Raw genomic sequence first — 12,505 nt, forward strand, 5'->3', positions numbered from 1 at the left:
TAGCAGAAATACTGAGAAAAAAATAAATTATGAAAGCACTAAAACCAACTCAGTCCTCTGCTTTGTAGCTAACTCAATCTATAGTTTTGGCATGAACTACCAGCTTTCTGAAACACATTATACACAGATAAGGCACTCGTTATAAATTAAAACATACTAAGCAAGTGCAATAGCTCCTTTAAAACACTGTGCTGGGAACAACAGTAGTGGTTATCACCCCTGCTTTCTGAAAAGTCTTAAGACTGATCAGTTCCCACCAATGGCTGACACAGCCCATATCTATAAAAAATTGCTTTCAGGTTTGATTTTAATCATGGTATATCCTAAAACAGAACACAACCTTCCTTTCTCTTAAATGTTATCATTTGGGGTCTCAATGCTTAAATTCTCCTTCCGCTTTAAATTATATTTAACTCCTTTCAAGATGACAGCTTCCTCCAATCACTCACAGTAAACAAGCAGCATAAACTATAAAGTGGATGAAGCTCATTTCCTTGAAAGTCTGACTCCTAATAAACAACAGGAAATTAACACTTCATCTTTTACTTCACTGAGACTTTTTTTTCCCTCTCTCCTTTAATGGGCTATTTTCATTAAACTTTTTGGAACTTTGTATTTAGAACTTCTTTCCTTCTGTCTTATTAAAAAATGCCAACAGATTCAAAAGCAAGCAAAACCAAAGCTCAGGACTGACAAATACTATGACTATATAGGTCCCACATCCTTAGGAAATCAGACTAAAAATGAACTATTATTCCCGTTTTTCAGAGGCTCATTAGCTTGCAGTTGCAACAGGTTCTTGGGAAATTTAATTACTGTATTATAATACAGGATATATTCTCAAGTCAAGGAAGATACTGTTAACTGGTGGAAGTTCATATATAAAATTGTGAAAAACTATGCTAAAAGCTGTAAGAAAAATTAAAAACATGCCAAAACAGACAACCTTTATTAGTACAGAGGTCAGTAGCACAAGCTATAAGAACTTAAGGCAAAAATTATTATAAGGCACTGCAGTTTATGTAACTGCAGTCAACAAGAATGAATATACCAAAATAAAGTAAAAAATCCAACAAATCTTTTTTTAATTAGAGCATTACTTGAAAAAGTAGTTACTTTTTTATCACTGATAGGACTGTGCAAAGCACCAGGCATCTTGGTGGCATATGAAAGTGATGTTAAGGTTCAGTCACAGAAAATGTAGCTTTCATAAAAGTTACAATATTGACAACATTATGTTAAGCATTTTTAACACACTACTCTGTTAATACTGCACACAAAGCTCTTACATTTTCCTCCTCAGTTTCTTGTACAAAGAAAGCTTCTCCATTGTCACCCAGTTTCATATGAAGATCAACAGCATCGCCATTAATTTCTATATCAATCTGCAGAAAGAGACAATTTAATGTAAATAATTCGTCATAGAGGAAAGCACTGACCTCAAGGCCCACTTAGCTCTGACAGTAAACTTTGTTCTATTGTATAATCGCATCTCATTGTCCTCACTCCGTTATAAGAGACATTTCAAAAAGCAATGTTCTTTATTTTGTTAACCTGCAAAATATATCATGTTCCTAGCAGAAAACCTAACACCTACAAGAAAAATAGGAAAAAAATTAAAAAACATCTAAAGACTGAATCTTGTTCAATTAATCTGGAGAGCTAGAAGCATAAATAATATTCATTGATCTAGTCTTTATTTCCCTGAAGAATAATTGAGACTGTTCATATGTTTAAAGCTCAGCCTGAATTGGGGCCTGGTATAAATCTGAGTCCCGAGTACCAGGAGTTCAAGACAACAAACAGGAAGCCTCCTGGAGACAGGCTTTGCTTCAAAGGGATAGAGATTTGCCACAATTACTTCTGCAACTCAGTTAATGTTTCAGATTTTCCTTCTCATGAATTTATGGGGATATGACATAGGACCACAACCCTTCTGCAATCACCGTGCTTTTGTCAGATGAAGAATGGTTTTGTTCTTATAGAAAGATACTTTAACTTGGATTACATTGTACAGGTGGGAGAGAGTACCCTTCCCCACATGTATGAAATAAAGGAAAAAGGAAAAAAAAAAAAAAGCCTTTCAAAAACCAAAATACAGTTATTTTACTTTCTCCTCTTTGTGAAACCTTGGGCATCCAGTTAAGTTTCATTTCAAATTTTTCCAAGCAAACTGTGTTCAGTATTCAGATAAAATTCCGATATTTTCCAGTAAATCTGCTTTTCTGTATATCTGCATTTAGCCTAGCTAATTAAAAATAATTTAATACATGTCAGACAGAAACACAATGGACTTGCCTTGCTGCAGAAAATGCCAATAGCATTTCAGATTATATATAGGTTAAACACTTCTGTCAAAAGGAGACCAAGTTAAATACTGTAATTGCTATGAGAGATCCAATATGTACATTACTCAAATTCTAGTTTCCTGTCAATACAAAACAAAAAATTAAACCCTAAGCCATACATCTAGCACTGTGATACAAACACTTATATTTATAGTTGGGTATCATGACATGAAACGGCCAGTCAAGAAAGGAAAGAGAACTAATTTTAAGATTAGCACATACTGCCAAGAAAAAAAAACACAACAAAAACCCCAAACACCACTACAGAGCTAAGAAAGACAGTATTCATGTATCGTAATCCACTCTGTTATTTGCCCATTTATGAGAATAAAACCATTAGCCACATTAGAAACCCAACCATAGGGTATGATAAATTACAGGAAGATTAAGCAAACATGCCTGGGGACTATACCCAAATGCTTAAGATAGCAGCTTTTCTTTTTCCCCACAAGAACTGAAAGGTTTTGATCTGAAAAACATATTTATTTCACTACTGAACACAGTTTATTCTTAAAATACTTTCTTGAATTTCCAACTCACTAACAGAAGGGTTTTTTTTAGAAAAACTTACCTTAATGTTTCTTTTTTTCAACCTTTTCTTTATGTTGATTTAGATAGACAAATATCTGTACTTTTAGTACCTATACCTCACACTGGTTTCTGGAGACTTCAGTATGTATCTTAAGTATAGAGCTGAAGCACAGATACGCATATTTTGTGTTCCCATACATCTTGAGACTACCAATTGATCCTAGCCTCATGACATGCCAGTGAAAAATGCATACACAACACAGCAATAAACATGCAATTGACTACTAAAAGAACAGTCAAATGCAGAATGGCAACTCCAAGGATGAAGGGAGCAAGAAGCAGCACCCATCCACTCAAGCAAAAGCTGAGAAGTACATTGACAGCCTAGTACAGCAGGTACCAAGAGCAGATGTTTCTACTATTCAACAGCTTTTTAGAGGTACCCAGAAGCTGAAATCCTCTCAAATTTGGTTCAGCTTCTCAGAAGTGTAATTGAAGACATCCAGCAAGCTCAAGTTTCATGTCATTCCTGTTGTATGTATATCTCACTTGCTTAGACATTAGAAGTACAGCTACATCACCTCTCTCATACCTTGCCAAAAAACTGTAATGTATTCAGTTGCAGAATTGTTAAGGAAAATCAAATCTGTCATTGGTGTGCACATAAAGAAAAGTACTAGCAAGTGGAAGATCAAAACAAAAAAATGAAACAAGGAAACTGCTGCTAGCCTGTGTTACTATGATTAACTTGCAACTTTAATGCATGTAACTCCCAGTATGGACTATTAACAAAAAGGTCCCAATATAACTGTTCTTTTAGTTGCACTTTATTCTCCTTTTACCACCAAAATATAAAAATGGAGGCAGTTTCCTGCCGTGTCCTTTCACTTCTTAGAAAAGCAGCATATAATCTTAAGATTTTATGATCTGTTTAAATCAGTCCATCCTTTTGTAGCACATCCCCAGGCAATACTGCCATACACAGTATTCCCTACTGACAGTAATGCAAAGTCCCATCCCACACACACAGTAGGTCCATTTTTCAGCCCAATTTACAACCCTATCCAACTCACTCCCTAGGCATGAGTACTAAAGCCTATGGAAAGGGGATGGCAGGACAATCTCAGGTAGTGCCACAGTTTCAGACTGCCTGGACAGGGAATTACTATACCAGGTTCTCTGTCAAATATGCCCACATACGAATGAAGCTTCAGTCACAGTTTTTATTTGCTTACGGATATTAATAACTGCATTTTCTACTGCATATCAGCTTTGAAGCTAACAAGGAGTACTATTTATGCTAGGTCACCAACCCTTAAGATATGCTCTATTTGTCCTCCAGACATTCCAAAAATAGTTGCTTGTAACATCAAGCCTCAGTTAAATGGCAATAAGCATTTCCTTTCCAGCATACTTAAATAAGAAAATAAATAGCCATGTAAAGACTGTGAAGTTTGTATGTTTGTGTTGTTCTTTTTTTTTTTTTTTTTTTTTTTTTTTGCAGAGCCCTTAGACTACCACAGGAAGTTCTGTTTTGCATTCCAAAACTGTCACTCCACAGAATATATATGCGAAACTGCTTTGTACTAAATTGGCCTGCTAACTGGGTATGTGGGGGTTGGGAAGGAAGGAAGAGGGGGGGAAAAAAGGAATGCATTGGTATTAAAAACTTTGTTTTGGCACACTTTCTGAACTTACCACTTTTTCTTTAGAGCGCAATACACCAAGCTTCCCAAATCGGACATGAAAAGGAGAACATTGGTATGTACCATCCTGTTGCCGGACCACAATGACATCAATGCATCCTGAAAGGGTTGCCTGATTAATGCCTTTGTACAGCTCCTTCACAGTAACCAGGACTTGTCCTGCAAGTTGTCCTACGTAGTTCATAGTCTGAGACTAAGGGAAAGGAAGAAAAAAAAAATTATTTTTTAAAAAATAAAAAGGTTTTTAAAATTAGTTTTTTAAAAACATCTAAATAGATATGTGCAGCATCATTTATTAATTACTCTGATTACTGTAACAAGCTTTACACAAATGCCTTCAAGTCAACAGAATTTTGAGCTAATTCTTGTATTACTAAGTCTCCAGAGTCATAAAAGCTATTCTTAATAGTTTACCAACTTGAATCTATGATTATTTAAACATTTTAAATTTTGAAGCATGTCATTTTTCATCCCCAAAGCCTAGATTCAAGTGATAATTACTCTGATAAGCTGAAAAGACAAATTCATTCTCTGAAAACTGCCTATTTAACACAACTGATCCTCTACTGAAAATGGAGATAAACTGTACACAAGGATGCAAAAAAACCCCTAAATAATCTCAAAAGTCATGAAAAGTTACGTATAGTACACTACATGTAATTCTTCCCTTTTGGCTCTGTATTTTTAAAAAGGCTGAGTCACCTTAAAGAAATTATCAAAAGGTCTAATGGGAGACAGGAGTTTGCACGTGTGTGGAGAAAACAAGTATGGAAGAAATTCAGTTTTCCTCCCAGATAAGGAAAGCACACCACCAGTGAACTTACTTGCCGTTAAACAAGTACTAAACCTTCTTGCAATGTAAAAATAAATGAGCTTGTAAAAACCTGTCTTGAAGAGCACTGCCATCAACCTTCAAAAGTTAAAACTGAGAAGAGCAAGACTGCTACCTGTGGTAGGTGATGCTAGATACTCAAAGTTACTGAGACTCTCCTATTAACTTCTGATTTAATTAAACTACAATACTTATCATGTATAGTTACAAAGTACACTTCCCTAAACAGCTTAATGAAGCTTGTAGGTACCTATATTTAAAACAACTGCAGAAGTAAAGTTTGCTCTGCAAAAACACAGTGAACCTAGTGACATGACCCTGTCCCAAACACACTTCTTGTCCATGAGAAGTGGATGACTTTACAAGTTAACAAACATTACTTCCACACAAATTACACCTGAAACATAAACCTAAATGCCAAATACTACATTTTCATATATGAAAGGCAAGTCTTAACGAAGTTTACACACTCATGCAATATATTATTTTAAGTGTAAAGAGTTATCTTACCCACTAACCACTTTGCATAGGTTTCATAGTTTCAGTCAATAGAAAACAGATCTTTTACAGGTTTTTGTGGTTGTTCATACTCCTGACATCCGAAAATTGAAAAAGAGCAATATGTAGTGTAGGCAAAGGAATCTGGGAGTGAGGAGTTCAGGACAGAATACAAAGAAAGGAAGATGCACACAGTAAGAAGAGTATACTATAATCAAACATATTAAAGAACACACAGAATCACTTATCAAACATTCTGTCTAATCTATTAAAAATACTTAAGTGAATGAAGGAATTTTGAATGATTGTATGTCTTTCAGATTACAAATACAACATGAACTACAACTGCCAATAAGAAAAGATGTCCAAAAGATTTCTCAGAACATCTGAGCTTTGATAGAAAGAGGAAGGAAAACTGTAAAGGTGTTCTAATGGAAACTTAAGTGCAACCCTTCCTTATTCTGCTATCTCCTGCCTTCCACCCAAAAGACTGCTACAAGCTTGTTTCAAATATATCCAAGCAATTGCATGCCTCTGAAGTTAATGGTATTATTTGAGACAACAGAACACCGCTGCAAACAAGCAGAACACACAACACCAAGCACATAACAGGGCTTAAAGTATAAAAAAAATCTGGTTTGGGATAGTATTTATAAAACAAAAAAACTACAGTGAATTTCTTTTTTCTATTTGCTAATCTGTTTTTATTAGCCTCTGAACAAGGTCTAGGATTTTTCTTAATGACTCTAAACAAGACCATATTGCACTACAAGAGTTCTTCCTCCTGATACTGCTTTAATTACCTAGGTAATTAATCAACTATTTCTGTTCTGAGCCCTCAAAGTTTTCCTTACAGTAATGCAGGGTATATTGCATTAATTCAAAAGGAAGCTACTTTTATAGCATCTAACAGTACCAATATAATTGTAAACATGTAGGAAATCTAAAACTATTTTCACAGACTTAGAGCAGCTACAGAAGTATTTTTCTCCATTTTAGGCTTCTCAAGCCTAACATATGCTACCTAATCATATTTAGACTTTTGAAAAAAAAAATTCCTTCCTCTCCACAAGACTTAAAAAGGAAGAAAGGGCTTTTCCAATACAGTTTTTAAGTTCTTTTGAAATTATCCACAGAATTACTATGCTAGGTAACATCCTAGAGAATTTTCTCCTGTAGCTTTTGTACAACATAGTTGATGAAGACAGAAAGAACAGACCATCACTGAGTGACTAATGGGATTAGCAGAACGGACTCCCTATCAATATCAGTGATTAATAAAATTAAGTTTCATCTCTAAGTCATTTAATGTACAACTACAAAACTGACTGCTTGGTAATGAAATAATAGCTCACCCTTGCTAAAAAGGGGAGGTGTCACTTCAACCTTTCCTCATCTGACCCTCTTAATGAGCTGATTTTAGCTCACTGACACAGCTGGCAAAAGTCTACCCATTTTGTCATTGTTTGTTTCAGTGGATTAGTAGATTAGATTAACTCATGAAGAAGAACATGACAAACACCAGAGAGTCATGAGGCACACGGCAGTACCAGAGAGTTAGAAAAAAACGCTGGGGTAGGAAACTGAACATCTTCCTTTTGACAAGTGAGATACTTGCTGCATCTTATGGAAATGTAACCCAAGACAGAAAGGTAGCAATGTCTCTGCTTTACTGTTTATACAATTAGTCTTCCCCTACAAGGGCAGTCATCTTTATTCTCAATCTTAGGAAAAATTCTGTAACACATAGTCATTACCATTCATGGCTGTACCTTGTCTGCTTCCAAGAGGACTCTATGGTATTGGCTTACAAAGCAAAGTTGATTTCATGACACCGTGGAGACTGAATTTGTTAAATGTTTGGGCACAATCAGGCACAGAAGTCCTTAACAGACTCTCCATTCCACATATTTCATTTCAGTGAACAGGACTTGAGAAGTGGACATCAGCAAGGAATTCTCTATCATTTAAGAGGCAACTGTTCAAAAGATCAGAATTTCACACCAACTGCTAAAATTTAGTTCAGTTAATAATCTAGTTTTCCTCACATACGTGCTGACCTTGTCTAAAATACAGAAAATCACCCAAAACAACCCACAAGACTGAAGCATGAACCTATTCTACATATATTCTTGCTTTCCTGTAGCAAAAGTTCTCTCTTTTATAGATCTCAGTTACATTTCTGTAGCTCACAGCACAGTCACTTTTATGATCATATATAAACAGAATAACCTCTTATGCACGAAAGTTACGAACTTTTCAACCCACTGAGTATTAAAAATAATGTTTATACAGAAAGAAACTTTTCATAATCCAAGTCTTAAAGCAAACATTGTTTTGTACATTGTAAGTAAACAAAACTGCAGATCAGAAACTAATGTATGTTATTGCTTATCAAGTTGTAGTTCAGCTTTTAACATAACGGTTCAATTTGTAAGATAAACAACTTATTTAAGAAGGCTTGAACTGTAGCAAGAAAATGATCAAATAGAAATAAAGTGTCACTACATACCTGAGAAACATGAGATATTTAATTTATTTCAAATGTCAGTAGAATCTCAGCTAGGAGACTTAAAAATGTTGGGGTGGTTTGGTTGGGGGTTTTTTGGGTTTGCTTTTTTTTGGTGTGTGTGTGCGCTTTAAGTTTTATTGTATATTGTTGGAAACCTTGTGGTCAGCAGTACTGAACCTGACTATAGAGAGGAACAGCATAAAATGTTGTTAATTCTTGCAAACGCAATAGAAATAGCCTGATCACAGAAAAACCAGTAAGACAAAGTATTTCCTCGACAACACTATTTCATGCTTAGTAAACATTTGTTAAATGTCATTGCCCTGAAAGCAGAGAAAAGTGGAGAGCAGCATGCCTTCATAACCTGCCATAAGAACCTAAAAAGCATGCCAATTTCCAGTCCTGCAATTCAAGACAGAATTCTGATGGACAAGACAAGCTAAGAAACAGCAATGCAGCAATGTTTCACAATACTGTTTGGCTTTTTTAATTTATTTTGATATCCAGAGTATATATATATATTACTTGATGCAGTCAAATTCCAGAACTCTGCATAAAAGCTAAAGTTAACGTAGCTCACTACTACTTATCCTTCTAGGATAGCAAATCAAAAGGCTATCAATACCTAAGGTCTCACAGCAGAAAAAGACCTTCTGTGTTCTGAGGCTCCAGAAAGATTGATTTTTGAAAGTTTATGCAATATTACCTACTTTGCAAAAATTCTTATAACTGAATATATTAACACTACTAAGCTAAGTGCAACTGTCTGGAATGCAGGAAAGGGTGTCTCTGTCCTATATCATAAAAAAAAGATTTTGTTTCTGGCAAGAAGCCATTACACTGCAGAAGGCAGAAACAGAGAGAGAGAACATAAAAGTAAATACAAAATAATAAAATATCTACTTTGGAAATTCAAGAACTAAAAATAAAATTCTGTGCCTCATCTATAAAATACATCAGTTAAACTAGAATTAACCTTGCATATGTTGGTTGACTTCCTGACGTTGCAGCAATAAGCAATAGAATGGCTTTCAGATAGAATGATTAAACACTATGACAGCTCAGATAAGTCTCTAACATGCTCTACATGATAGACCACCAAATTGTCAAAACTCACCATCAGGAAACACTTACATTAGCAGAATTTAAGCAGGAGATTCTGTGGATAGGAATTATAACATCTTTGTTGATGGTACATAGATATTTTGGCTGCTACAAACCCAATGTGTATTCTTGAACAATTTTTTAATGTTACTCAGCAACACCCATATAAAAGTGCAAGATATACTCAAAAGTTGGACCACAATTTTGTGTTTTCTGTGCTTCTGGAGTACTGCTTCAGTAAAGGTAAACCATTTTTTGTGTTCTTAAAGCCATATATATAGGTGCACTTATATGAACAAGAACACTAAAAATGCCCAGTTCAACAACATAAAAAGAGGAGTACAAGTTACTCAAAGGCAAGCTATCCGATTGCTCTAGAGAGACACAGCTATAGAGGGCATGTTTTTTAACTATCACTGCAAAAAATAGGTACTTAAATGTAGATCTTAGCCTGCAAGAGAGTAGATATTTATATAACCCATTTATTTTGAGATACATTTAGAGGATTAAAAGATAGTCTAATGCCACATGATGTAAACAGTAAAGAAGTTGCACTTGTTTCAAGGGACTGGGTAAAACAAAAATCATGCATAGCAATGGTTTCCCCTCAATTTATCTCATCTTGCCTGTATGTGCATGTATATATATTTACGAGGCAGAAGCTCTCCTTAACCAGACAGAATCTTTAGCAAGTGTTTCACTAATTTCTACTTTGTACCCTGAGGAGATTGGCAGGGGGGGCAGGAGCAGAGGGAATGACCATGTGAAAAATCACCACTGTAGCATCAGGTCTACTCAGCAAAAACAAGCAAACAAAACCATCCTTGCTCTTAAGCAAAGATCTTAACTGGGGTTTAGGATTGCTCCTAGTACAGCACAGAGCACTTATGGAACAAAAGTGAGAAACAAAGCAAGTCTGTTGAACACCTAATTAAAGTCTTCCACATACATACAAATTGACTGCCTGTGTTTAATAGTATTTTAACTATGCTATAGGAAATTATATACCCATAGTAGCAATAAATCTGTCAAACTCACCAAGATCCCAGAAGGAACCCTTTCCTGGGCAGCAACAAGACTTCCACTGAAGTCATCTTCAAAACCATCCATTTCTGAGAAATGCATCTCAGAAAACAGGAAACTAACTTTCCACAGTACAAGTAAACCCAAAGTTTACAGCCATAACAGAATGTTGTATCAACATTTCTTCTCTTTCCATGGAAGCAGAAGAATTACGTAAATATTCTGGTCACTTAGACAAAAACACTTAGTATACTTTCCCACGCAATATTATGATTAAAAAGGAAAGGCTTCTTTAAGAAAGCTCACATAGAAACTCTCACCAATAGGCTTTACTGGAAATGTCACAGCCCCCTTGCGCTCTTTGAGATAAGTAATAACATGGGCAGACTTTGCCATATGTTTGCACTGATAGGTAATGATCTTGTTTTACATCAGCTCACGTGACTTTAGCTGCAGCTCCCACGAAAAGAAACAGGGATTTAGTTAATGATTCTTAAGCAATGTCTACATTGGCTCACTCAGGAGACTTTTTGCCCACTGTTGTAACTCTACCATCTGTAGCAGCATTCAAAGTCCTCGTTCAGCCTGCTGCACACCTAATTCAAGAATGCCTGCTGCCACTCCATGTGCCCACTCCCTCCACTGACGGCTTTACTGGGCTAGCTAGCCACGTTTTATAGGACAAATTTGATGACCTTTCAGGGTCCTGTGTTTGGGAGCTGTTTTCCCCAGTTTTGAAATGACATTAGAATAGTAAAGAGACAACTGACCTGGTGTCATTTATACTACGCCATACAAAAACAGTGCACGCCAAAATAAGCATTTTTTTTCCTGTGTAAGTTTTCCTGCTTTCTTTAAACTGAATTGTTAAAGCAGTGTAATTTGGGTACGTGGACAACACACAGAAAATTAATGTACACCTAGCTCCATGACTGAGAATAAGAATTTTTGATCTGAGGAATTTTGCAATGTCATTACATCTTTAAATAGTATCATGAATTGGTGAAATAACCGAGGAATTGTAGTAGTACAGGGAAAAATTCTACCCCTGAATGGGAAAGACATTCTCTGAGGACCATTAATATTCCCCTCAATGTAGACAGATTCTCGTTACCTTAAACCCATGCATTTCCTCCCCACTCCCATGGTGTTACTTTGCATCTGCTCAGAAGGCTGTGAAGGATTACTTTTTGAATTACCAGCTAAAAGATAATCTAGGATACTGCTACCATCTTCACACTATCCTCCTCTTAAGTTTTGCAAATTTATGCATTAAGCTCTGATGCAAGAACACTGAATTACATTACCAGACACAGCCCAACGGCTTGCAGGTTTCCAAAATAATTTATGAACTGCACCCAAGGCCAAAACTAAATCAGTCTTGATAACAAACTCCTGACTGTCGGGACTGCTACATCTGCAGTAAGGTTGCTGCCATCTCTGGGCTGTCTTCTATACACTAAGTTTGTATTTAATATGGCTCTTCACAGGAAAAATTACTGGTTTTGTTAGCAGACATGAGTATTTTCACAAGATATTAAGAATTACTAGTCACACTCAATTTTCCTCTACTTGTTCATCATTCCTTTATCATGTGTGTTCAATTAAAATATGGTAAAAAGCAGATATGAGCAGAATGGAAGCCAGATTTGTTAAGACAGTACTTCTTTTCAAACACTTTTGACTTAGTTTATGCGATTTTTGTTGTTGCGGTGTACTGTTTTCTCTTATATGTATTCTATTTCAGTATATTTCAGATTGACATTATTTTCTTCAAAGCTTCTAAAAGTGTTTTAGAAGACAGCCTTTCTAGAATACAGAAGAAATTGTGGTGACTGCAGTTAAGGTTAGATTTACACAGGTAATAAGCTTTGCACATTTAGTAAGCCTCCTTGTCTTTTGTTTGTCAATATTAATAAGGTAAATAAAATTCCCTCTGAGTAAGTCCAAG

General features: G+C 35.7%; 1 protein-coding gene across 8 annotated transcripts in view; it reads right to left on the bottom strand.

The window, feature by feature from the left end:
- Positions 1 to 12,505, bottom strand: part of LPIN2 (lipin 2) — a 47,211-nt gene that overhangs the window by 27,629 nt on the left and 7,077 nt on the right. For 2 of the 8 annotated variants that reach the window (XM_037382303.1, XM_037382310.1), the window contains exons 1-3: positions 10,570 to 10,868; positions 4,578 to 4,778; positions 1,290 to 1,385 (exon numbers count right to left, since the gene is read on the bottom strand). In XM_037382303.1, coding sequence (XP_037238200.1) covers positions 1,290 to 1,385; positions 4,578 to 4,778; positions 10,570 to 10,656 — 384 coding nt within the window. In that variant the 5' untranslated portion in view covers positions 10,657 to 10,868. The other 6 variants (XM_037382304.1, XM_037382305.1, XM_037382306.1 and 3 more) reach the window with 6 other exon arrangements.

Source organism: Falco rusticolus, chromosome 3 (genome assembly GCF_015220075.1).
Source record: "Falco rusticolus isolate bFalRus1 chromosome 3, bFalRus1.pri, whole genome shotgun sequence".
Taxonomy (NCBI): Eukaryota; Metazoa; Chordata; class Aves; order Falconiformes; family Falconidae; genus Falco; species Falco rusticolus.